The sequence below is a fragment of the Chrysemys picta genome, chromosome 1, assembly GCF_011386835.1.
Source record: "Chrysemys picta bellii isolate R12L10 chromosome 1, ASM1138683v2, whole genome shotgun sequence".
Lineage (NCBI taxonomy): Eukaryota > Metazoa > Chordata > Testudines > Emydidae > Chrysemys > Chrysemys picta.
The window spans coordinates 149,308,606-149,336,277 of record NC_088791.1 but is presented as its reverse complement, the minus strand read 5'-3'; the positions used below and the strand labels follow the sequence as shown (position 1 = coordinate 149,336,277).

General features: G+C 41.5%; 1 protein-coding gene across 6 annotated transcripts in view; it reads right to left on the bottom strand.

Moving 5' to 3' along the window:
- The window catches only part of GSK3B (glycogen synthase kinase 3 beta), a 233,238-nt gene that overhangs the window by 86,570 nt on the left and 118,996 nt on the right, over positions 1–27,672 (bottom strand). For all 6 annotated transcript variants that reach the window (XM_005292685.5, XM_065586994.1, XM_005292687.5 and 3 more), the window contains exons 4-6: positions 15,251–15,361; positions 5,181–5,311; positions 687–793 (exon numbers count right to left, since the gene is read on the bottom strand). In XM_005292685.5, the coding sequence (XP_005292742.1) occupies positions 687–793; positions 5,181–5,311; positions 15,251–15,361 (349 nt within the window). The remainder of the gene's footprint in view (positions 1–686; positions 794–5,180; positions 5,312–15,250; positions 15,362–27,672) is intronic.

The following is a 27,672-nucleotide window of genomic DNA, read 5'->3' as shown; positions in this document are numbered from 1 at the left end:
CCACAGGTACCAGAAGCCCCAAGTCTTCACTCTCTGGCTAACGAAAGTGCCAGCTTTCTTGACAGCTTCTATGATGCAGTTATTAGTTATCTAAACAAAAAAAATAATCTTTGACATTTTGAAAACTTGAGGTGTGGGGACAGCATAAATAAGTTGAATATCAAAATAAACAAATAGGGTTATTACATGGATTATATTATTCTTTTTCATATTTGATTTAAATTGTTGAGATTTTTTTTATGTCCTATAAACTACACAGATCCTTGCCCAGAGTTTTTCCAAGACACCAACACCCAAATCCATTTTCTTTATTATTAAAAATACTTAATAAAATTCAACCAAACACTTGAGCAAGAAAACTGCTCCACTGAAATTGTTTGGACAGCTCCAAAAAAACCCCAACTGTTTGAAGTTTGACTTTTAGCCAATCACGAATAACTTCCCAACCCACACTGAAGTCTAGAAGCGAGAAAATCATGTAGTGATAACTTCCGAAACATGAACGGACATGCATTTACTTCAAGAACCATCTTTGACCACCTATAACCAGATCCTCCTTTCAAGGGTCACACTTGAGCACTTTGGGACAGTTATAAACTTATTTATATATCTATTTTGTTCACAATAAAAGCAATCAAAAACAGTGCAGTCAGTACAGAGTGCAATACACAAAAAGATATACATACCTATACTGGAGGTATAATCGGTGGCTCCAAAGATCAACTCTGGTGCCCTGTAGTACCGAGAGCAGATGTAAGAGACATTAGGCTCTCCACGAACCAGCTGCTTTGCACTAGAGAGAAGCAAAACAGAGATCTCCTTCAGTGTCAGAAGATTTTACCACACTTCAGCACAGGCAAACGTAGTTTTATTTCTCTCTCTCCCGCCCCCCATTTCCAAACTATTCTGTATTGATGCTGTGATGTTACACCCCATATTCTTCATAGAAATATTGTTATGATATGAATATGGCAAAACTAAGATATGCTTTATGCAAGATGCCTCATGTACGATATCATTGGAAAGGTTATGATTTACTGAATGTGATTATCCAATTTATATGCTTGTGTCATTTCTGTATCTAAAGTTAGGAATATGGACTATGTAACAATTACAACTGGGTGTGAATTGGGAAGACACCCACCGGACAACAGGCCACCAGATTTGATGGGCCATTAGGAAGAAGCAACAAGACTGTGAAGATACTAATCTCTCTCCTTCCTGGGAGGCGTCCTGGGACATAGCTGTGACACTACTAGGTCAGGTGGTCTTGTCACCGGATACTAAACATTATCTTGGACTTCTTGTAATTTTCCATTAAAAGGAGAGGGGGAGGTCAAGTTTGAGAAACAAAAGATCTCGTCTTATGTAAATCTTATTTAAGGGTGGAAAGGAAGGCAAACGGGACTCTCCTCCATTGCCTACCCAAGAATAAGGACTGCTGAAAGAACCTGAAGGGACAAAGGAACTAACCTGAAGGGAAAGACAAGGGTGGGTCCAGTCTGTAAAAAGAAATAACTGGAACTCTGGGCTACAGAAACTCTGCATCCTGCCTAATTCAACATTTAGGGTGAGAAATTACATTTTGTAACCTGTTTCTTCAGTGAATCAAGCTTAGTTTGCATGTTTTGTTTTATTTGCTTAGTAATCTGCTTTGTTCTGTTTGCTATCCCTTATAATCGGCCTTTTATAGTTAATAACATTTTTTTTGTTTATTATTAAACCCAGTTTATATAATTTCTAACTGGGGGTGGGGGACAAGAAGTAGTGCCTATCCTCTCTTCACATTGAGGAAGAGGGTGAAATTTTATGAGCTTGCGCTGTGCAGATTTTTCTATACAGTGCAAGACAGTATTATTTTGGGTTTCTCTCTCAAAAGGGGTGTGCATGTGAATGCTGGGGGAGCCCTCTCACACAGATCTGCCTTCAGTCTGTGTCTGCAGCAGGGTGTGGCCCTACCTGTGTGTGTGTGCTGCAAGAGGCCAGAGAGCCTAATTCAGCAAAGCAGGGAGAGGGAATCCAGGCTGGTGGAGCAGGAGAGGCTCAGTGAAACCTCAGTACATCAGGTAGCATCCCAGACGTGGGGGTCTAACCCATTACAGATGCATGTGACAAAGTTTTTTTTTTTTTTTAAACTGTCAGACCAACTCAAACCAACAGCCAGTTATCTTATGATAACACATTGGCCATGCCAAAGGACATCTTGAGCACAATCTAGCAGACAAATAGGTTCATATTCCTGTATAACACTATACTACTTTGCTGGGTGCAAAGATTTATTTACAGAGGATAAAGGCTTGACAGAGTCTGGTTCAGTCAAATTTAGTCAACTGTTGAGGTTCAAAACCCCCTACCACTCACTCACTCAAACCTAAATATCACCTTTCTTTATGATCACATCAGCACTCCTTTGGTTCTATACTGCTTAGGAAGGCACTGTAGGTTATTTTTATTTTTTGCAGTGGGACGAATAGGAGAAAGAGCAGGCTGCAGGCATCTGACAATGGGCTCTGCCCTGACTTAACATTAAGGCTTTGTCTGCATTGCACAATGTCCATCTGGGCCCTAAACTACCGCAGAATTGCCTCTGTCAAAGCAGCAGTCACCTCAGGTAACATCCCCCCACCGAAGAAAATGAAGGAACTCAAGAAGTTTCATTTGCAACATCAGGCAATGAGCATATCTATTACCTACTGTACTCCCACAGCTCTAGCTGATATAGATGGAAAACATTATATGGGGTGGACAGCAGAAGCAAAGTGTGAACCACAGTAGCTTTTAGAAGATATAAGAACATGAGAACGGCTGTACTGGGTCAGACCAAAGGTCCATCCAGTCCAGTATTTTGTTTTCCAACAGTGGCCAATGCCAAGTGCCTCAGAGGGAATGAACAGAACAGGTGATCATCAAGCGATCTATCCCCTGTTGCCCACTTCCAGCTTCTGGCAAACAGAGGCTAGTGCTATCTACACTTCAGTATAATCATATTTTTGTAACCAGTTTGTGCCACACAGCTGAAATGATTAAAACAAACATAGCTGAGTTATGCCCACAGCATCTTTTTGTACAACACAACCATATATAAAATCAAGGGACAATAGGACAAGCTCAGATCCAAATGAAGATTCCCCCACATGGCAGGGCACTGAGTTACTACTACTGCTGCTCCAGTTGCTCTAAAGGCACATCAATGTAATTCATACTAATTATTTAGATTCTAAATAAAAGGGTTTTGCAAAATTAAATAAGTAGAAATGTAAATTTCCAAAGCCATGTTTTCAATGTATACTCAAACATTATACATTTTGTGTTTTATTGGATATTTGACCACTCTCATCCTAGTTGCAAATCTAGGGGGTTATCTCCTTCCATACATTTTCTTCTCCCTTCCCAACTCATCCGTTAGTTTTCTCTACCTTTAATTCTCCTTCTGCAGTCTCCTGGACCATATGAAACCCCAATGTATATTCTTGAGAGAAGATTCACTCCAGGTTTCAGAATTTAACCCCAATCTAACAAAGAGCTTCTATTGATTCCTCCTGATTACTTTGTTTTTAAATGATAGCAATATGGGTTAATTGGTGTGGGGCGCTTTCTGGAGGGTGGCAGACAAGACATTTAGTATCTGTCAAATTCTAAAAGTAGCATTCTCCCTGTTTTGCCTTAAGGTCATTGATTCCTTCTCCTTTGGTGTTAGCTTCATGTATTGTAATCTTTTAAAAAGAGATTTTTGTGTCTCAAACATGTGAGTTATACTTGAACACACATTTTGGGTTGGATCATCATCATTCAAAAAAGCAATGCAGCTTAAAAAGAGTTGGTAATCTGATGCTGTCCATATGCTGTGGAAGCAATTCAAATCAAATGCTCAGTTACACTGACACAAACAACACCTCCTCCCTCCCAATATTTAGTCTTTTTCTCATTTAACTTGATCTGAAACTCCTATTTTTTTCATGGAGCATCTTAGGTAGCTAAATAGTGTTAGTTTAATTTTGCCTGTAAAAAAAGTTTTAGTCCATCATTCTTATTTTAACAGTCTTCTGTTATAATCTCAGGAGAAGATTCTTGAACCACCGTGCATGAATCTATATAGCGCTTCAAACATCACTTCAAGTTCCAATTTACAATAATCAAGCTAGTTTAGCAACAATTGCTCTGGGGACATCTCATACACACACACTCTCCAAGTTACTTAAGTCTACTACAGTTAAAGGGCGTTTTGGGTAAGGGACTCAGAGAAAGGAAGTGGATTTCTGACTTCTACCAGTGATCTTGCCCACGTAAAGAGATTTACAGCTTTAAGCATCTAATGACAATCCTGCTCTATGGATACCAGAAAAAGAATGTGCCTTTTGACAAAAGACTTGTAAATCCCAGTATCTAAGACCCTTAGTTAAAAGTCTATTATCTCCGGCTGACTAAGTCCTTTGGTATTTGAAATACTATACTAATTGGTATAAACATGGATTCAGAACATACATATTCAAGTAGTACTGGATTAGCATTATATTTTTCTATTGGGGTTATTATATCACACCCATCACCCAATAGTTAAACTCGGATAGCTGTTCTTTCCTAACCACTATATTTTCTCTAAACATCTGTATACTTTTTTTTTGTAAACATACCTATACAATTTCTTGTTTTGATTTTTTTAATTCTCCTTCTTTCTGAATCCTCTTGCATTCACCCAATCCCTTTCTCTCTCTGAGATAATTATACACACACACACAAATGGCAGGAAAAGGGGGAGGGTTGAGATAAAAAGCCTCTGCACTCAGCCGTTTCCAACTAGAAGGGAACCCTATTAAGATACTGTTCAATGTAATATAAAAAGTCTCTGTGTCGAATTAGGTCATGGTTCTCTTCAGATAAATTAGTTTTAATCAGGCTTTGGAATACAAAGAGCTTGTCTGCACTAGAAAAGCTTTGCTGGCATAGCTACACTGGCAAGCCCTTCTAGTGTAGACACAGTTTATACTAGCATAAAAGTCCTTCTGTAGTACCCAAAGAGACATAAGGTATACTGGCACTTTTATACTGTCATAAGTGTGTCTACATCAGGGCTTATACTGGCATAATTTTGTCAGTAATGAAAAATCACATCCCTAAGTAATTTAGCTATGCCAGTATAAGTGTTAAGTGTACTGTAGACCAGGCCAAAGAGACAGACTTACCTTCCAAAGTCACAGAGTTTTAGGACAGCTGTATCAGGGTCCAGCAAGAGGTTCTGTGGTTTTATATCCCGATGGCAGATTCCAAAGGAATGGATATAGGCTAAACTCCGGAACAGCTGATACATGTACAACTGGAACACAAACAGACAAGGTATAATGTACAACTTCCTTGTAACAAAGGGGGGGGAGGGGAAGGAGTGGGAGAGAGATTAGCATACTAAAAACCTTACATAGTAAGCCAGAGTGAATTCTACAGCATACCAATAAAAAAAAAAAAAAAAAAACTAGACAAAATTTAAAGCAATGTTGGCAAGACAAGTAAGGCCTAAAAGTTGGACTTCACTTTTCTTCCCTTCCACACAACCTCAACACTTCTTTGTTCAAGTCAGGGTAATTTGTTATGCAAGTATTCCTTGACCTTTCAAAAACAAAATGTTTTATTCGTAAAGAATATTCATGACAGCAGTCCAGCATTCACAAGCAACCCTACAAGGAATGACGGCTGACAGAGAGAAAAAACACACAGCAAATAGAAATACTTCCATGTCAGATTTCTCAAGTCCCGTCTATATTAGGTGAAGAGGCAGCGTGACAAATTCTTGAATGGAACCCTTGAGCTTGCTACACTGGTACAACTTCGTGCATCCACACACAACACCCACACCAAGCAACTTTCTAGTGTTGGTTGTCCTAGCAATTTGCATTGCTTGGGATGGCCTTTAGATCAAATCTAGAGGAATGAGTAAAATCTAGATATTTTGAAACTGTCCCGAAGTCCTTGCTCCCAGCAATGGCGCCAAGCACTATGAAAATGAACGTTGGTTACTTGTAACTGAAGTTCTTCAAGACACATGCTACATAGTCATGAGACACACTAGCCACGTACAGCTCAGATGGTGGAACCTAGCTAGCAATGCCTTCTGGAATGTGGAGCCTTTTGGAACTCTGGCCATCTTAGTTCCTTCCCACCACCTCCTCTGGTCCAGGTTATAATTAACACTCCCAAGGAAGAGGGAAAGGTGAGTAGGGGGTGTGAATATGTAGAGTCCCACCTCAAAGAATTTTGGTCACAAGTAACTTTCATTTTTCCTTTGAGTGGCCTCTGCATACTCCTTTATGAAAGGGATTCTCTGAGAAGGCTGTAACAGTGGGGTTTTTCTGGTTTATCATGAAACAGACTTCTGAAGAGAGTACACATGCAAAGGATGGCAATGACTAAATGATCGTTTGATGGGCCTTATTAACCAATCATCGAGATACAGGAACACAAATTCCTCTTTTCTTAGGTGAGCTGCCACTGCCAATAGACATTTAATAAATGCCACGAGACAGGAGAAAGTTCAAATGGAAGGTCCTTGTATTGAAAATAGTCTTCTCTCCACTGTGAATCAAAGGTACTTCTGATATACATGACTTGCAGCAATGTGAAAGTAGGCATCTTTCAAATCAATGGCTGAAAACCAGTCTTTTGGAGAAAGGGAGGGTATGATAGAGCTAGGGTTAACATATGGAAATGGAACTTCCTGAGAGATATATTGAGTTTCCTGAGGTCTAGAATCAGTCAAAGCCCTCCATCTTTCTTGGAGATTATGAAATACTTTCCATAAAATCCTGTGTGCCTTGAATCTCCCTGGTACCTCTTCTACAGCTCCCATTTTGAGTAAAGCCAGAACCTCGTTTTTTAACAAGTTCTTATGAGAGGCGTTCCTGAACAGAAACAGGGAGGGTGAGTTGGAAGAGGCAAAGTATTTAAATTGAATCGAATACCCAGTGCGGATGAGTTCTAAAATCCACCTGTCCATAGTTATAGAAGTCCGATAGTAGAAATATTGATAAAGTAGCTCTCTGAAGAGGGAAAAGTAAGCATCGGTCAAGACTGGATTGCAGTCCTTATGAAATGCCTCAAACCTGTGGGCTAAGGTTCAACACCATAGCTGCCAAAGATGTTTGCTTACCTTTTGCCCTTGTTTTGAAGTTTCTTCTCCTCTGCTGGAAAGACTGTTGAGAAGGATATTGCTGTTGGCAATAATATCTCCTCTGTACTAGAAAAAAAGGGAAGATGGCAATGAAGGAAGCTATCTTTGGTACCTAAATACTGGTAGTCCTGGTCTTCTCTGGCCTTGCTGCATAATTTGTTTTCTTCATCTTCTCCAGAAAGTCATTAGTCTTGGTACCAAATAGACCTTCTCTTTCAAAGGGAAAGTCTTCTACATCAGCTTTAGTTTCTCGGGGTAGTCTAGAAAATTTGAGCGAGACATATCAAAGAGGAATTGCAGATACTACAGTTTTAGCTGTCTACTCTGAAGAATCAAAGATGCTTGCAATGCATGCTTTACTACTACTTGCTGGCTCTCTGTAGCACAAGCATTAGCAAGTTTCTTTTGTTGATCTGGCATAGCCTTTTAGTAAAGGCTGACATTTTCTTCCAAAGACAGTATTGGTGATGTGCCAGAACAACTTGGTAGTTCACAACCCTTAAGGTCTACATAGAAGAGAACTGTTCTTCCGAGTTCATCCATCATCATTTTGTGTTTATCCAAGGGAGTAAAGTAAACTGAACCACTCTTAGATCTTTAAACAGCTGCTTCCACTACTAAGGAATCTGACACCGGGAGAGTATGAAAGAAATTCCCTCCTGGGTAAATGATATAAACTAAGCTAATACCTGAAAGGCTGCGTTCTCCTTCGATGGAGATGTGGCAGTGCAGACATCTAGGTTCTCTTCAGGAGATATCCATTGTCAGTTTCAAGATTATAATTCTTCAAACTCCTGAAGGGTGATCTCTTCCTCTACATCAGACAAAAAATCATGCATTAGAGCAGGAGACTGGTCTCCTTTCTTATGTGATATCAATAGATCCTGTATCTTTAGTTCTGTAGGGCCTGGTTCCACTGGTACTGGTGACTGAAGATATCCACTATACCCTTAGTGCTGCAGATCTGGTTAGTAAGATGGAGTTGACCAATAAGACCATCTCTGTGCCTTGGGGGCATTCTCCAATCCATATTTGGGTTCAATTCATAATATGATCCCACCACGGGGGTTCTCTGAGAAAGGTTGAGAGCCCAATCATTTTCTCTTTAATGGTGGACAGAACAAAGATGGCACCTGCCACTCTTAGACATAATCAGGAGCCAAGAGACGATAGCAGTGGATCCAGTATAGGAAAGAAACCTACTGGGGAACCCAATGCTGTTATAGGGGGATGGAAGAGGAGAAGACATTTGCTGTTCTTTTACCCTTCTGTTCCCTACGACAGTCAAATCTAGAGAGGAGTTCCTTCTCTTCTGTAGTTCTTCTCTCTCTAAATTTGATTGAGGCGGCGGCACTGGAGCAGAATGATGGATTTGTGCCAGTCCCGTCAAAGAGGGTTGGGTAAGGGAATCGGAACAGATACTTGGATCTGATACTATCTTTTGCTGCCTCTTTTTGTCTTGATACGTGAATCTTTGGATCCTTCGATTTTCCTACTGGATCAAAGTCTCTGGCAACCAGTGTGACAGCTGGATCTGGTGTCACAGCTGTGTGTTATTTCCAGAGTCTTTACAATGGTCCTCTACTTGACTCCAATGTGGCAGGATCCGAGGAGCTTCTCGTTTGTGGATTGGCTCTCCTTACAGAAGCTGTGACTGATGGCCATCTCACGATGACTCTCAATAGATTTCTGATATGTAGGTTTACGTAATCGACTTGTCCTTCGATGCATCCAGTGCCAAGACTGGTGTATATCACTTCTTGGAACCGACCATATTACCCAATCTGGCAGGTAGAGCTGCAATTGCTTCCTTGAAGGCGATTACTTGTAGTCCATTCTGTCTCTTCTTCTCTACTCTCAGCGTAAAGATGTTGCAGATGGAGCACCTGGAGGGTGAATGTCCTTCACTAAGGCAGGCAAGACACAGTGTATGAGCATCCAATGCTAGAAAGACTGAAGCGCAGAATCCACATTGTTTAAAGCTTTATTTGTTTTTATTTTTGGATCTGGCAACAGGTCTTAATACTGACCCAGAGCTTCTGAATGCTACGCTATTGAACACAAAAAAAGCTAATTAAACTAAAATCAGTAACTGTATCTAAAACTAGCATTTCGTAACTAATTGGGCTTTATCTAAGAGAAAGATCCAAACAGGAGGTCTCGGTACATTCCTGATTCATTCCAGTTGCACAGAGTTGGACGGAACAGAGAGGTAACGCACCGCACCCCTTTTACAGCCTCATCCATACAGTGTGGAAAGTAGGGCAAGAGGAGTGCATGAGCACTCAAATGGACACCACTATCAAGGTCCCATCATTTGAGCTACCCATGGCTGGTGCATCATGAGTGGGCATATGCAGGAGCCACTCGAAGGAGAATAGGTGCTTCAGGAGTTCCAGAATGCATTGTTGCAATTGTGACTGTAGGATGTACTGTGTGAGGAAGTGCCAAAATGGTTCTGCTTAAAAACATACTCGTGAGAAAGAGCACTGGGCCATTGCAAAAACCAAGGATGGGAAAACCCATCATTTCATGCAGAGAATGTTCCTCAATGCCCTCCATGCATTGTGTAAACAAACCCTAGAGGGGATGTTATAAATACTGAGGACTGCACACACAAAGTCTGCAGAAATATTTAACCATAACCCTGTTAAACAGTCCTGTATGTGTCCTTCATTTTACTACTTGGAGCTGATCACCAAGGTATCATGGTGTTTACAAACCAAAATGTGCACTTCTTTAACCAACCTCCTCTTACTCTCTACAGTTTCATTCAATGGCAGTGAATCACATCCATTAGACTGAGACCACTCTGCCTGAATAAGGCACAAACAAGAAATGCAGCTGTAAGGGACAAAGTTTTTCCATGCAAAAATGTATGCAATCCTGGTGATCAGCAGCAATGGAAAAATAAAGTAGACCAGGAGAGCTTAACACAGTGTTAGCAAAATATTCTTGTTGGTTAAAGTTTGTGTTAGTGGAACTGTGCTATTTTGAAGGTGGACTAAAATCTCATCATTATGGTGGGTGGGGGAAAGCAGAATGGTGCAGGTAAAGGCATTGTCAAGGTTCAGTTTGAATTGCACAGCCTCTACAAAGCCTCTAAATATTAGATCGGTTTTTACTCTTACTGGTAACATACAATTAATCAGAGCCAGAAGTAGTTGAGCACCCATTTCTCCTTATTCCGTGGGACAGCAGGTTCATTTTTAACTGTAGTGGGGATCTCTCTACATATCTCAAATGGTTAGGAGGTAGGGAGGAGAGAAAGGGAGACTGAGTTTTTCAATTTAACTATGATAATTTGTTGGACACCCAGCCTCAAGTAAAATACAATTACCACCCTAAATTGGTCTCTTTTGCCTCTACTCTCTAGCTGCCTGGCCCAATCGCAGTCCTGAGGTATGGTCCAATACATCTAGAGCACATGTGTCAAACTCAAGGCCCGCGGGCCACATCCGGCCCGCCATACAATTATATCCGGCCCGCGAAATCGTTTTATATATCTGTTTTTAATGGCCCTGTGATATGACGCCCCAATAACACACACTACAAATCCCATGATGCAGTGCAATTGCCGCCAACGGCAAGCCGCGGTTCAAGTTCGCGGTCTGTTGATGTATACAACGCTAATATCAAATCAAAGCTAGACCCCAACAATGGCCAAGAGAAAAATTGATTCTGAAAACCGAGGCTTTCAAAGCCGGTGGGAGAATGAGTATATGTTTACTGAAATTGCAGGTAAACCAGTGTGTCTCCTTTGCGGGAGTAATATCGCTGTAATGAAGGAGTATAACCTAAGACGGCACTACGAGACGAAACATGAGAACAAATTCAAAAACCTGAGCGCAGGACAGAAGCTACAAAAGGTAGAGGAGTTGAAGAAGAATTTGACATCCCAGCAGACGTTTTTCACCGAAGCAAAATCACAAAGTGAAGCTGCTGTGAAAGCAAGTTTCATTGTGGCCGAAGAGATCGCCAAATCAGGACGGCCGTTTACCGAGGGGGAATTCGTAAAGAATTGTATGATGAAAGTGTGCGACGTCCTTTGTCCAGATAAAACGCGAGCGTTTGCAAATGTAAGCCTCAGCAGAAACACTGTTGCTAATCGGGTTTGTGAGATGGCGACTGATTTGAAAACACAGTTGACTGAAAGAGCAAAAGATTTTGTTGCATACTCCCTTGCCGTGGATGAAACTACTGACGCGACTGACACTGCACAGCTGGCGATATTTATCCGTGGTGTGGATTCCAATTTGTGCGTAACAGAGGAAATACTGGACATTAAATCGATGCACGGGACAACGAAAGGAGAAGACATCTTTGGAAATGTATTTCAAAGTGTAACCGACATGAAACTGCCGTGGGAAAAACTCGTTGGACTTACAACAGATGGCGCACCTGCTATGTGTGGTGAAAAAAATGGACTGGTGGGAAGGATGCGCTCAAAGATGCGGGAGGAGAACTGTGCCGGTGAGTTGACAGTGTATCACTGCATCATACACCAGGAATCGCTGAGTGCTAAAGTCCTAAAAATGGATCATGTGATGAACACTGTAACACAAACCGTCAACTTTATCAGAGCCCACGGTTTAAATCACCGCCAATTCCAGTCTTTTCTGCGGGAAATAGATAGCGAGTTTGGCGATATGCCATATCATACGGAGGTCCGGTGGCTAAGTCGAGGAAAAGTTCTCAAAAGACACTTTGAGCTGCGAGAGGAAATCTGCCAGTTCATGGACAGTAAGGGGAAAGACTGCACAGTTCTGCGGGATGAAAAGTGGAAATGTGAGTTGGCGTTCCTGGCTGACATAACGTCGCATCTTAGCGCTTTAAACCTTCAACTCCAGGGACGGGAGCACATAATAACCGATATGCATGATGCAGTGAAGGCATTTCAAGTGAAGCTGCGCTTATGGGAGACACAAATGCACCAATGCAACTTGTCTCACTTTCCCTGTTGCCAAGTAATACGGAACCAAGAAAGTGCCACAGTTTTCCCAAATGCCACCTTTGCTGAAAAACTCAGCGCGCTGCGCACTGAGTTCGCACGGCGCTTCAGTGACTTTGAGGCACAGAAAAGTAACTTCGAGCTGCTTCGCAACCCATTTGCAGTCGATGTGGAAACCGCACCTGTAGAAATGCAGATGGAGCTGATAGAACTGCAATGTAACGGGACACTGAAGGCAAAGTACGACACTGCGGGGCCAGCACAGTTCACTCGCTTCATTCCTGAAGCGATGCCGCAGCTCCGCCAACATGCGGCTCGAATCCTGTCCATGTTTGGCAGCACATATCTGTGCGAGCAGCTGTTCTCTGTGATGAAAATTAACAAAACGTCACACAGGAGTCGCCTCACTGATGAACACCTGCAATCGATCCTGAGAATCTTCACAACACAGAACCTAACCCCAAACATAAACGAACTTGTTGGAAAGAAAAGACTCCAAGTATCAGGCTCTGACTAAATAGGACAAGAAAATGGAATGTTATGATTTGTTATGATTATACTTTTGCTTTAAATTCAATTTTTTATTTATATTTTCAGATTTTTTAATATTCCAGCATGTACAGATTTTGAATGTATTGTATTGACAGGATATTTTTTTATGAAGAGCAAAATATTTTAAGTTGAAATGTATTTATTTTGGAATGATATCCTGTATTTTGGTTCATATTAATGGTTAAAAAACAAATATTTAGTCTGTTAAATAAATGGTTATACTGTTCGGCCCGCGAGTTTTGAGTTTTGGCCCCCTGTGCAATTGAGTTTGACACCCCTGATCTAGAGGGAAATTTTAAAGACCATCCCTCTCTGGTTTTACTTTTAAACCTCTACAACAATTCCCTGCTGTACCCCACTTCCAGTGATTCTTGTATGCTGTCTTTCCACCAGTCAATTGAGCTGTGTCCCGACATCCCCAGCTCCCTCCACCCAGAGTTTTACTTTTAAAGCTCTGGGTGGACAAAGGTGAGCACAGTCACTACTGCTTGGAGTGACTTCACTTGGAGTGGGAACAACTAACCACGCTAAACAGAAGTATCCACTCTCCCCCTACCCAAAACTCTAGTCAAACACAGGATAGCTACAAACAGGGGAATTGCTCTGAAGCTGTTCACCTACCTGAGAGCTCTACCTGGCAGATTACTGGCCAAAGCAAGCATGTCCAGCTGCAAAGCAGGATCCTTCTGCCTAACTTTGGCTGCCTTCAGAGTTGTGTTCAAGGTCTTTTAATTGGTAGGTATAGCAATAAGGTCGTATCTGTCTCAATTTCATCACTAACTATTCTTTGTGGATTTTTTCTTTCCCTCCCCCCTGCCCATTTCTGTCAACAGCCTGAATCCTGTCCAGCCTCCAGGTTCAAGTTAGTTTTTGTTATTTTATAGCACCCCAGATACACCATTAGGAGATGTTAACTTTAAAATGCAATAATTACAAACAAGTAAAATTTGTTGTCTGAATTTCCCTTTATAAATATAAAAGTATTTTGTAAGTTTTCTCCAAAAAGTCTAAGAGTGTTCTTTATTACCCGAGGAGTCAAAAACTGGTATATACAAAATTTAGTATGATGCCCTATCTCAGAATACAACTGGATGCAATTTGTATTTTTTTGTTGTCGTCATTTTACATTGTTAGAAGCTGTGTCATAGAATCGTAAGACTGGAAGGGACCTCAAGAGGTCATCTAGTCCAGTCCCCTGCAGTCATGACAGGACTAAATTTATCTAGACCATCCCTGACAGGTGTTTGTCTAACCTGCTCTTAAAAATCTCCATTGTGGAATCTCCATCATTTTCCCTAGGCAATTTATTCCAGTGCTTAACTACCCTGACAATTAGGAAGTTTTTCCTAATGTTCAACTTAAACCACCCTTGCTGCAATTTAAGACCTTTACTTCTTGTCTTATCCTCAGAGGTTAAGGAGAACAATTTTTATGCCTCCTCCTTGTAGCAACCTTTTATGTACTTAGAAACTGTTATGTCCCCTCTCAGTCATCTCTTCTCCACACTTAAACCCAGTTTTTTCAATCTTCCCTCACAGATCATGTTTTCTAGACCTTTAACCATTTTTATTGCTCTTCTCAACTTTCTCCAATTTGTCCACATCTTTCCTGAAATGTGGCACCCAGAACTGGACACAATACTCCAGTTGAGGCCTAATCAGCATGGAGTAGAGCGGAAGAATTATGTCTCGTGTCTTGCTTACAACACTCCTGCTAATACATCCCATAATGAAGTTTGCTTTTTTGGCAACAGTGTCACACTGACTCATATTTAGCTTGTGATCCACTACGAACCCCAGATCCCTCTCTCTGCTGTACTCCTTCTTAGGCACTCAATTCCCATTTTGTATGTGTGCAACTGATTATTCATTCCTAAGTGGAGTAAAGTATGTTCTACTTTATATGTATAATTTTAGTATATACCTCCACCACCAGAATTCACATTGTGGACAACTCCAATGAGGCTTAACAGTTTTTTGACTTATTTGGTAATAAAACTCTGACACTACCCTACCTTGCTAAGTTATCCTTCTAAATAAATAAATAAATAAATAAATAAATAAATCTACAGATAGTGCTCAGGTAAAATCAGTTTCCCCAGAGTGTGTATGTAGGAAAGCCATGAGCATTTAAACTTAAGAACCTTCAAGCAGGATATGATCTTATTGTAATTGCAAACACCTGAAAATGTTTAACAGCATAAGATCCAAATAACTGGGCAAATTCTGGAGGGCATACAGTTAAATTGTAAACATACTACTTCAACAACAGCCCAGATACATTGATTTGTCTCTGGGACAAAATATCACTGCTGGGTTATCATTTCTCTTAAAATGTAGGAGTCTAAACAACAGCACAGAGTGTTGCTGAAACTTGCTACCTTAAATTTTTTATATACACAGTTAGGCTCCAACAATTTCCTCTTATAATCATTTCTTTTTATAGATTTTGCTGCCTTGAAATAAACCCTTCACTGTTTAATCTACCCTGCAGTTTAGTGTGAGAATTTAAAGTTCAGGTTGGGGAAAACTAACCACAATTAGAAATGTTGTGTTACAGCAAACTTCCTATTTCAATTTATAATTACCTACCTTGACATAGATCATAGGGAGTGTCTGTTTGGCCCGACTATAATGTCTGGCAACTCTGTATACTGTTTCAGGAACGTAGTCCAGCACCAAGTTGAGGTACACCTCGTCTTTCTGGAAGAGAGAACAGAAGAAATAATTAGGAAAAGATTCAAAACAGGGAAATGCAAGAACAGTATTCAAGGCAGCTGTCAGCTTAAGAAATATGTTAGCTTGCAAGGTTCTAAGGTTTTAACAAAGGGTATGTCTACGCTCCAAAAGTGCATTATGTTAGAAAACATGCTGACTTTTTTAAGCTAATGCAATGTTAAACATGAGTTGTCCATTACTGCTAAGTTACATTCAATATCATGCTAATTAAAACAGATTCGTTAACAGGCTTTCTAACGTGAGGCATTTTCCCAGAGCAAGTGAGGCCAAAGACCACTCTGCCCATTCAAGTCTCCATAAAAGATGTTTGGGGGAATGATATCTTCCATCTCACAATCTCACACTATTTACAAGAATTGCTAACTTCAAATTCCCTGACACACCCTACTTAATTTCTTACTGATAAATTTTTTTTTTTTTTAATTCCAGCACATCTGAGAAAGGTTAATCTGATCCTGTTGAAATAGTAACATTGCTATAAGTATTTTAAGGACTAAAGAGATTTTTCTTTTCTCCAACAAAAACCCTAAGCATAATACAACAGAGCAAGAACAAAGCTTCAAGCATGATGTTTAACATTTTCAGCTTGTCAGTTTCAGAGAGATCTGTAACCTAATTTCAAACTTCACACTGAGGTGGGAGAGGGATGAAAATCTGTGACTTCACATAAGGGGTCTTGATTTTAACTCTTGCCCATCTTAAATTATTTGTGTTAAAAGAGGAATTACATGAAATGAGACATCACGTTCACACAGTGCTTAATTTAACTAGAAATTAGCCAGGAACAGTCAACATGGATTCACCAAGGGCAAATCATGCCTAACCAACCTGACCGCCTTCTATAACAAGATAACTGGCTCTGTGGATATGGGGAAAGCAGTGGACACGATATATCTTGACTTTAGCAAAGCTTTTGATACGGTCTCCCACAGTATTCTTGCCAGCAAGTTAAAAAAGTATGGATTGGATTAATGGACTATAAGGTGGATAGAAAGCTGTCTAGATCGTCAGGCTCAACGGGTAGTGATTAACGGCTCGATGTCTAGTTGGCAGCTGGTATCAAGCGGAGTGCCCCAGGGGTCAGTCCTGGGGCCGGTTTTGTTCATCTTCATTAATGATCTAGATGGTGGGATGGATTGCACCCTCAGCAAGTTCACAGATTACACTAAGATGGGGGAAGAGGTAGATATGCTGGAGGGTAACGATAGGGTCCAAAGTGACCTAGACAAATTGGAGAATTGGGCTAAAAAAAAAAAAAAAAAAAAAAATCTGACGAGGTTCAACAAGGACAAGTGCAGAGTCCTGCACCTAAGACGGAAGAATCCCATGCACTGCTACAGGGGAACGACTGGCTAAGCAGCAGTTCTGCAGAAAAGGACCTGGGGATTACTGTGGACGAGAAGCTGGATATGAGTCAACAGTGTGTCCTTGTTGCCAAGATGGCTACCGGCATATTGGGCTGCATTAGTAGGAGCATGGCCAGCAGATCGAGGGAAGTGATTATTCCCCTCTATTCGGCATTGGTGAGGCCACATCTGAAATATTGCAACCAGTTTTGGGGTCTCCACTACAGAAAGGATGTGGACAAATAGGAGAGTCCAGCAGAGGTGAACAAACATGATTAGGGGACTGGGGCACATGATTTACGAGGAGAGGCTGAGGGAACTGGGCTTATTTAGTCTGCAGAAGAGACGAGTGAGGGGGGGATTTGATAGCAGCCTTCAACTACCTGAAGGAGGGGTTCCAAAGAGGATGGAGCTAGGCAGTTCTCAGTGGTGGCAGATGACAGAACAAGGAGAAATGGTCTCAAGTTGCAGTGGGGGAGGTCTAGGTTGGATATTAGGAAAAACTATTTCACTAGGAGGGTGGTGAAGCACTGGAATGGGTTACCTAGGGAAGTAGTGGAATCTCCATCCTTAGAGGTTTTTAAGGCCTGGCTTGACAAAGCCCTGGCTGGGATGATTTAGTTGGGGTTGGTCCCGCTTTGATCAGGGAGTTGGACTAGATGACCTCCTGAGGTCTCTTCCAACCTTAATCTTCTATGAGTCTATAATTCAGCTGCTCATTTTCAGAGGCAAAATAGGCCCTAGAAGTCTCAAGTACTTTGATATAGCCTTCCCACCCTATTCTGAAACTCAGAATTGTATAAACATTTCCAACTATACAAACTGAGAATAACTAATATCGTTAATTTTCAAAAAAATAAAAACAGACAGAAGGGAAAGCAGTCAAGATTTTCTATGTTTGGTTCCCAAAACTAGAGAGATATCTATAGAAAAAGATGACAGATTTCCATGACACTTAGAGAGGCCTCATGTGGATGGAAGTGGAGCACAGTACTCCCAGACTTCAGCTGGGACTCTTGTCATTAGTGGGTCCTCTGGCTACACTTTTTAATTAATACCTCCCAATTTGAAAGAAAACCTCTAGATGCATTTGCAGTAGTCATTTAATCACAATTGTCCTAGTCTTAAATGCTGTGACTTAATTAGCCAATTACAGTGCACAACCTGTTGTGCTTCTCTCATGGCTCACTGAATTATTTAAACTGTCTCTACTCTGCCCAAGAAAACAGCAGTGACCTCCAGAAAACATGGAGAATTTTTGACAACATATAACATACGCACATCATCATGTGCACACAAAACACGTGGAGAATTTCTGGATTTTAGCATTTCACAAACTCAGAGGTGGGTCAGTATCATTACTTGAGGGCAAACATAAGTACTTCAAGGGGCATTTTGAGAGCATTTACTGGTACCGCTTAACCTAAAGAGGAGCCACCCTGCAAATCACTAAGGCCTTGTTTACATTAGTCTTCTCTCCCAGAAATAAGTCATACTTTTGCTACCACTGGTTAAGTTCCACTGATGGTAGTGCCAGCATAGAAAAGGTTCCATTTTTTTTTTAAACAGTATGGTGTCTTTTAGATCTGCTATGTCCAGAATGATTCAATATGAAGGTAAGTACCAGTCAGCCTCAGAAAGCCTACCTACATTAGCACTCTCACTATTGCTACCACAGGTAGCAACAACAGGACTTTTTGTAATCAGGACATACATTTTCTATAGAAATATAAAATTCAGTGTGACATTCAAATTTATACCATGTATACTCGTTCATAAGCCGAATTTTTTAGTAAAAAAGGGAAGCACCAGAGAAGGGGGTTGGCTTATGAACGGGTATAGAGAGAGGGAGAGGTGGGACACAGCCTCCCCGCCTCTCCCAACAGAGGGGGCAAGGAGAGGCAGTACAGCCAACAGAGCCAGAAGGGAAGAGGCGGGGCCAGAGTCTCTGCTTCTGACCACGCTGCTCTCCTGCCCAGCCTGTCAGGGTAAGCAGCTTTGTTTACTTAGGTTTACCTCCGTGCCTGCGGACTCTCGAGGTAAACAAACTGTCTCGGCCCGCCAGTGGCTTATCCTGATGGCCCAGGAGCCAAAGTTTGCCGACTCCTGAACTATAGGGTCGGCTTATGAATGGGTCATAAAAATTTTCCATTTTTATTTATCCATCTTGGGGGGGGGTCGACTTATAAACGAACTGGCTTATGATCGAGTATATACGGTACATACTTGATAAGAAGGCCTTGTACCTCAAGGGAGAAATTTCATTTTCATAAGTAAATAATTCTAATTGTCTCAGTATAGATATAGCCTTCTGAATAGGTAATATGATTTATTTTTAATGAGTGGGTGTGTGCAGTTATATAGGATACTTGTACCTTGGAGAAAAAAAAATCATATTAGCAGTAAGGTACAGCACAAAGTGCACTAGCATCATCAGGGTGGATTACAATTATTTTTTTTACTCTAAAGACTCAAGAGCTCAGTGTCAAAAAAACTTAAAAGGGAAATATTGGAGAGGTACACAAAATAATGAAAAGTATAGAAAAAGGAAACCTGACACTCCCATTTATTCTCTCTCCCTATATAAGAATAAATGAGAATAAAATGAAAAATGTAAAGCGAGAAAGTTTAAAATTAATAAACACTTTTCATGCAGTATATAATTAACCTGTGGAATTCACTGCCACAAGATAAAGTCCAACAACTTTGTGATACAGGTCTAGTTGACAATTTTCATTTGTGATTTATTTTGTTTTCATTCTGATTTTTATTTTCTGCTCTGCCAGACATAGGACTGTAATTCCATAGCAAGTGTTCCATTTCCATGAGTACAAAGCTCAGATCACCAGAATCCAGAGACCGTTTTAGACCCTTGAGTAAATATTTGCACATTTTTATTTTATTTACTACTTAGATTCCTTTCACAAACCCATGCCTGCAGACCTGCTTCTACTGTTGCTCGCTCTCTCTCCTTTTCTCTGATGGTAATAGTATGTTCTCTCTTTTCCCACCTCCTCTTCTTCCTTCATCGTCCCAGAAACTTTCCCACCTGTTTTTGCGGCCTTTTTTTGCTGCCAAAATGACTTGTACCTATCCCTTGGGCTCTTATCTCTTCCTGTAGTGTTGGCATTGAGAATAAGGAAGGATGCCCTAGCCTATTGGTCAAACCTCAATTCTCACAGGTGTAGTGTCATGCCTATACATACATTCGCTCCATTTTTGTGAATTCCCCTCCCCCCGCCCCAAGCAGTGTGATCAGCTTTATTCAAAAATCTATACATTGTATTTTACATACTTCTGCTCCTATATAAACATTCACACACATACACATGTATCATATATACATCTAGACTAACTGGCAAACATACACTTCATATCTGTACATTCAGAGCTTTGGACCCTTAATTTACTGATGTGAAAGCAGCTCTGAAGTATAGGACACTTTTTAATCTTATACAGCCTACTATTCTCTCCTACCACAACCAAGTGGCATTTTAAAAGTGCACTACGCTAATAATTTTTTCATCAGCTAAAGATGAGTCAACTATTCTGAGTTAGCTCTTCTTGCAAATACCATGACGTGAATCTCATACATCACTCAAGATACTGTTGTAATACTTTTCATTATCTCTTCTTTGCAAACATAAAAATAGGGCCAAAGAAATCCACGAATTTTCTGAATTTTGGGGCTGGGGAAATAGACGAGAGAAAGCAGATCAGTTAGAACAACATGTTTGCAGTGGTTTGTCAGAGATCCAGCAGGGTCCAGAGCAGCTGGCATCACAGAAGTGGAGGGAATAAGGAGGAGGAGGTGGTGTTAGCATGGGTGAATGCACTTTTCCTTACAGCTGTTAGGATTGAATAAACCAAGATACCAGAGCTAGAGCTCCCTTAAATTAAGGCAATTATGTGAGCATTTATATCTTTCTGTATTTGTCACTAGTGTTCTGACCATTTTCTCTTTAATAATCGATCTCACCAGGGTTTTATTTTTTGTTGTTTTGAGTTCTTTAAGATGTCATCTTTGGAAATCTAGCTTTTTTGCATTTGGGCTCTGGGCTATGAACCTCTAATTGCCTCAGGCATTAAAGACCTTGCTTTCTGCCACTTGGCAAATAATCCCGCCCCAGACTGGTTCAAAACATTCAGAGCAAAATAACTATGGCCTTGTTGCTGAACCAGCCTGCAATGCTCAAGAACTGTCAATGCAGACAAAATCATCATGTCAGTCAATTACAATATATATTATTTTTTTAATATACCTCACTCACTACAAGCCTCCCCATTATGGAAGTGTGGGAAAGAGAAAGATCCAAAAGCCAAAATATTTTAACAGCTTACTTTTTCATTTTCTTTATCTCCGAAATTAGAGATGAAATAGGCCTATAAGAGTGAGCACTCTGGCATCTGTGTAGCTGCTGCATTATTTAAAGGTGTGCATATAGAGCTAGGGAAATGAAATGCTGCAGCTTTTGACATTCCCTAAAGATGTTGGGAGGTCACAAGCTAAACCCTCCATTCAAGCCTATCTGTCCTTCACCATACAGAAAAAAAACACTAGTCTTGGAAATACCACCGAGCTGGCCATCACTACTGCCAATATGAGCCAACAAGTTGTGGGATGTAGGGATTCAATCCTCCTGGATCACTCTTGTACAGAATGAAGGTCAAACATCTCCTCCCTGTCCCACATCCTGCCAAAATACCAAGCAACATGGGGGGGCAGCCTCACCGTTTTTTTGGGGGGGGAGGGGGGTGCAATTTCTATTAAATACTACAGCAACCAGGGTAATGTGGTTAATTAGGCTGTAGGGACACCACCATGGTACCACCATTTCCTATATGTGTTTACTACAGATAAAAACAAGATAATGGAAGTGCTAGAGTTCACCTGTCAAAGTGACTCAGACTCAGCACAAACTGGAAATGAACTACAGGGTCTGTTCTCCCTGAGGAATACATCATCGTTCAGACCGGAAAGCTCCAGTGCTCTTTCAATTCTGTCAATAATTTATCTAGTTATCTGCAAGAATTTCTTCCAGTCACTAGTAGCATGATGGAGACAGCTTCAGAAACTATACTGGACATCTTCCCTTTCTTTTTTGGGTGATAGTGTGCATGCTGGTGACAGATATGGCACACTGGAGAGAGGAGAACACTAAACATAGCCATTTGTAATTCCCCTTTCCAGACAATTCATGAAGTGAACATACCTTCCACCAGGTCATCAGCTGGGGGAGGAGGACAGCTTAAAACAACAGTTAAGAAAATGAAAGGCTAATGACACCAACTCTAGCAGTAGATGTAAAACCAAGAAGATAATTTGTTTTTCCTACTGAAGTTATTACCAGTGTTTGTAAAGTACAAAGCACTTTGGAACAAGGAAGTTTGGCCGTGCAGGAAAATGGAGCCACTAGGGTATTCAAGTGGTACATTTTCTGTACTGTATTAAAGATATGTGATTTTTTTTCAAAGGTGTATTATATACACTAACACATTATTGATAGAGGTGAGTTGGAACACTATAGTATAGGTCAGGCTCTGTTCAGAAATTCCCAAAGGATGTTTAACTTAATCTGAGCAGCCAGACACAGGCGGGGACACGGTTTAACATTTCAGCTGGATTAGGCTTTCCTTAAGAGTGCATCACCTCCCTGTAGCAACACAGTATTAGAAAAAAGTCCCAGTTATCCTAGTGTGACATTTGAACTCCAGGAAATTCAAACCCAACAATAAAAGTTTCAGAGTGGTAGCTGGGTTTTTGTTGCGTGGTGTGTGGTTGCTGGTGAGTATTTGCTTTAGGTTGGGGGGCTGTCTGTAAGCGAGGACTGGCCTGTCTCCCAAGGTCTGTGAGAGTGAAGGATCATCCTTCAGGATAGGTTGTAGATCCTCTAGGTTGTAGAACCTATCCTGAAGGACGATCCCTCACTCTCACAGATCTTGGGAGACAGGCCAGTCCTCACTTACAGAGAGCCCCCTCCTCCCCAACCTGAAACAAATACTCACCAGCAACAAAAACGCTAACCCAGGAACCTATCCTTGCAACAAAGCCCATTGCCAACTCTGTCCACATATCTATTCAAGGGACACCATCGTAGGATCTAACCACATCAGACACACCATCAGGGGCTCGTTCACCTGCACATCTACCAATGTGATATATGTCATCATGTGCCAGCAATGCCCCTCTGCCATGTACATTGGCCAAACCAGCCAGTCTCTGCGCAAAAGAATAAATGGACACAAATCAGACGTCAAGAATTATAACATTCAAAAACCAGTCTGAGAACACTTCAATCTCTCTGGACACTCAATTACAGACCTAAAAGTTGCAATTCAACAACAACAACAAAAAACTTCAAAAACAGACTCCAATGAGAAACTGCAGAACTGGAATTAATTTGCAAACTGGACACCATTAAATTCGGCTTGAATAAAGACTGGGAGTGGATGGGTCTTACACAAACTAAAAACTATTTCCCCATGCTAATTTTCCCCCTACTGTTACTCACACCTTCTTGTCAACTGTTTGAAATGGGCCATCCTGATTATCACTACAAAAGTATTTTTTCTCCTGCTGATAATAGCCCACCTTAATTGATTAGTCTCGTTAGAGTTGGTATGGCAACCCCCATTTTTTCATGTTCTCTGTATATATACAATCTGCCTACTGTATTTTCCCCTGCATGCATCTGATGAAATGGGTTTTAGCCCACGAAAGCTTATGCCCAAATAAATTGGTTAGTCTCTAAGGTACAACAATAAAAAAGTGTTACTAGTTGGACCAATCTGACTTTCCTAAAAACATACAGTTCAAAATCATAAGTTCATTGCCCTAGAAACAAGCAAAAAATATAACATGTCCTTTTTTCAGCTTTGTTCCACTTTTATATTTCCCACACCATATCCTATAATGTTATAAGCAGCCCTGGTTTCCTCCATTGTACCAAGGTGAGGTACTGCCCAAGAAACATGGCCATATATACTGCTGCCAGGCATAAAAACTTTTGCATTGCTTTTAAGAAAAAGCAAAAATTTCAGAAGTGTTGCTTCCCCACTCAAAGCATCTAGTAGCCATAATCTTCTAGAGGAGTTTGAGAGTTGAAAAACTGTAACTGGTTTTATCTGTATGAAGGAATGGTGACATCCAGTGGCCACATGAGCATGCTTTTACTTGCAATTCACAGCTTACAGGTATCTCGAAGCAGAGATGGAACTGAGTTCTAGAACAGTGGTTTTCAAACTTTTTTTCTGGCGACGCAGATGAAGAAAATTGTTGATGCCCATGACCCAACGGAGCTGGGGATGGGGGGTTTGGGGTGTGGGAGGGGTGCAGGGCTGGGGCAGAGGGTTGGGGCTGGGGATGAGGGGTTTGGGGTACAGGAGGGGGTCAGGGCTGGGGGTGCAAGCTCTGGGGTGGGGCCAGGGATGAGGGGTTTGGGGTACTGGAAGGGGCTCTGGGTTTGGGGGGGCTCAGGCAGGGGACTGGGGTGCAGGGTTGTGGTGCAGGCTTACCTTGGGCAGCTCCCGGTCAGCCGCACAGAGGTGGGAGTGCTAAGGCAGGCTTCCTGCCTATCCTGGCACCGTGGACCACGCTGCACCCCGGAAGCGACCAGCAGCAGGTCTGGCTCTTAGGTGGAGGTGCGCAAGTGGCTCAACATGGCTCTCGCCCACAAGCACCGCCCCCCCCCCACTGGCCAATGGGAGTGCGGAGCCGGTGCTTGGGGCAGCGCCCAGAGCTCCATCCCCACCCACCCACCCACACCCCTCCTAGGAGCTGGACCTGCAGCTGGCTGCTTCCGGGGTGCAACGCAATGTTAGAACAGGTAGGGCCTAGCCTGCCTTAGCCGGGTAGCACTGCCGACAGGACTTTTACTGGTCTGGTCGGCGGTGCTGACCAGAGCCACCACGACCCAGTGCCAGGTCTCGACCCGCAGTTTGAAAACCACTGTTCTAGAACAAAAATATATGGTAAGCGTGTGCAAAAGCACACACCACCCCTAGTTCTACAGTGTACTTAGTACAAATTCTCTTCCATCTCTGAAATTATTTTTGAATCAACTAGGTGACTTTTAATGCTCAGGGAAATATTCACCAAACTAGTAGCACTGCAGATACTATACAAATTCCTCCTCACCGCTCTCCTAGTGCTCACTGCTGAACTGCAGAACTCCCAGCTATCACAGTCTTCCACTGCCACCTTGCTCTGCCAATCCTCCTCAACTTGACCTGTAACCCCCTTTATTTTAGTCTTGGACAACACCTGGTGTAGAACTGCCTACTGATAAATCTGAGATGATTTTGTAACAGGCTTATGTCCAGTGGGAGCTAAGTCAAGTCCTCTAAATTGGCTTATGATCTAAGCCAAGTTTGATGAAGGACTGGTCACTGTGTCAAAAGTTTCTGTAGCTCATAACTTTGAAGGAGTCTGGATTACTGGGTGGTGTATTCAGGCAGGTATAGCAATGCTGCCTTTCTCCATTCATAGAGACAGCCTAGGATTTCATATACGGTAATTTTCCTCATACAATCTGTTTTCTACAAAAATACATAGTGACGAAAAGAAGAACAAAAAACTCATTCATGAAGACTGTCCATGAATTCCTGCCTGCTCAAAGAGTCTACTTTAGACTTGTAAAATTCTTTAATCCCTCAACTATTTGGGAGTGATTAAAGAATCCTTGGGACAATAAATCTTATCTGCGAAGCTAAAAGGACTTTGATTTTCCTAACCAAAACCCTAGCAGACATGACACAAATTCATACAATTCAGAATGATGGGAAATCTAGGGTCAGGAGACACAGGACAACTAAGGTGCATTGAGCCATGTAAGGCAGCTTGCTCCACCAACTATCTAAACTGCGCCTGGCTCTAGCCAATGTTATTTGTCCTCCACTTCCACAAAAGTCATTCACCCCCGAAAAGTGGCTGAAGGAAAAAACATAAAAAACTAGAGGATTAAAATGACCAACCTAACAGAATGGATAGCTCAGGGGACTAGCTATAAGATAGCGAAAAGCTAGAGAGTTTTTCTTTCCTACAAGTGTCTAAGACACATTGCTTGGGAAACTCACAGCTACTGCTCAAGCTATACCTGTTCAGTGGATACAGACACCTCAAATCTCCAGGATTGACAATCTGCCACCATGCACCAGTGCTGCTGATTTTTAAAAAAGTTTATGAATAACTGACATGCATGTTGAGGTCCCTCTGAATAGTTCTTTTCTCCAGGACCTGCTGGAATCCAGCAAGTTCCTTCTTTTCCCCCCTCCCTCGCCCCCCCATCTTTCAAACACTGTCATGACCACTATCCTTCCAACCAAGGCTGCCTGGATAAGTCCCCACCTGGAGCCAGTTAACGTTCTTTCTTAATCAGATGTCTCAGCAGTAATTATTCCCATCACTGCCCTTCCCCATCCTCTCCCACCAGACTCAACACTTGGCCCGTGAAACATGCAAGTCTCTGCTGACCTGGAGTGTGAGCGAGATAGCAAGAGACTATACATTTAATCCAATCTGCTACTGCAGTTCACCGTACTATCCTAACATTTACTAACAAACACTTAGAGACTGAGGGTGTTGTATGGGAGTAAATTTCTATTCCTGAGCGGGATGGACTTTTGGTTGTCTGCCCTTATAGGCAAGGCCAACAGGACTAAAATCAATTACACCTTGGAGAAAAACAGTCAGCATTTTGCCTGCTGTTCATGCACTATCCACGCTTCCATTTTGATGCTTTTTGATTACTGTAGATACCAAACACCTATTTGAAATAGATTAAATGTTACATAAACTTAAAAGCAAATATTGTTTTTGTTTGGTAATTATGCTTCTGGTTGTGCACACATCTCTCCACTGTTTTGTCTCCTTGTTTTGAACATGGAAATTAAATACATGGATTGATCAGATTATTAAATGCTCTAACACACCCTCGTAAAAACAGTTATGAAATACTACAATGAGAAGGCAGATAATAAAATTTGGCACTGCGACCTCCATTATACCTGGTTTCACGCCGCTAACTGAGCCGTCCCTGATCAAGTGGATTGCCTTGCGCTGAAAAATGCTTTAAAACATGAGAACATTCTGAAAGAGACATCACCAAAAACATTCAGCTTGCCCAGCTTTATTCTCACTTGGAATACAGTTCAAAAAGCTTCTTTCAGCAAAGTCCTGTCAAAAAGATAGCCAATGTTTCAGTCAATCACAATTTTACATTTGTGTGACAGGCTAAATGCAAGACAGCAATCTTCAGCCTTGTGGAATGATAGCAAAACAGAAAAATCAGTAAATTAGAAAAGCACACCTTCCTATTATGCTTTGATCGTCCAGAAGCAGGCTGACAGGCACACAGGTTTCCTGTGCAGGGCCTGCTCAACACAAGCCAAAAGAGCAATATGATCACTAAGCCCAACAGGATGGTGTACCAAGATCGTCTGGACCTGCCCACAATGCCTAGAATCCTGTCTGTCCCTCTGAAGACTGTTTAGAACCCTACAGATGACAGACAGACAAGATTGCCAAAGGTTGGTATGGAAAACACTTGCTTTCATTAAGAGAATACTGCACTTTCCAATTAATCAATCTTCCCTGTAGGGAAGCATTCCCTACTATTCAGCCTCTCTTTCTTTGCACTGCTGCTTGGTACTGGCTTTGCACCATCCTAAAAAAATAACTCCCCTCTCCTTGGAATTTATATCTTTGAAATAAATAATGGTAGACTGTTCTGTCCCTCTTAGTAGTCACCTGGCCCACTACTGAACACACATACCAAAAAAAGAAAAAGAAAAATCTTTCCTCATAACTCAAACTAGTAATGGTGATGAAAGTTTATATGGGATGCATCCAATAGCTCAAATTCCTAGTGACAGGAGAGAACATCTACTGATGAATCCACTGAAAGCCTTCATCTTCTTGTTGAAGCATGA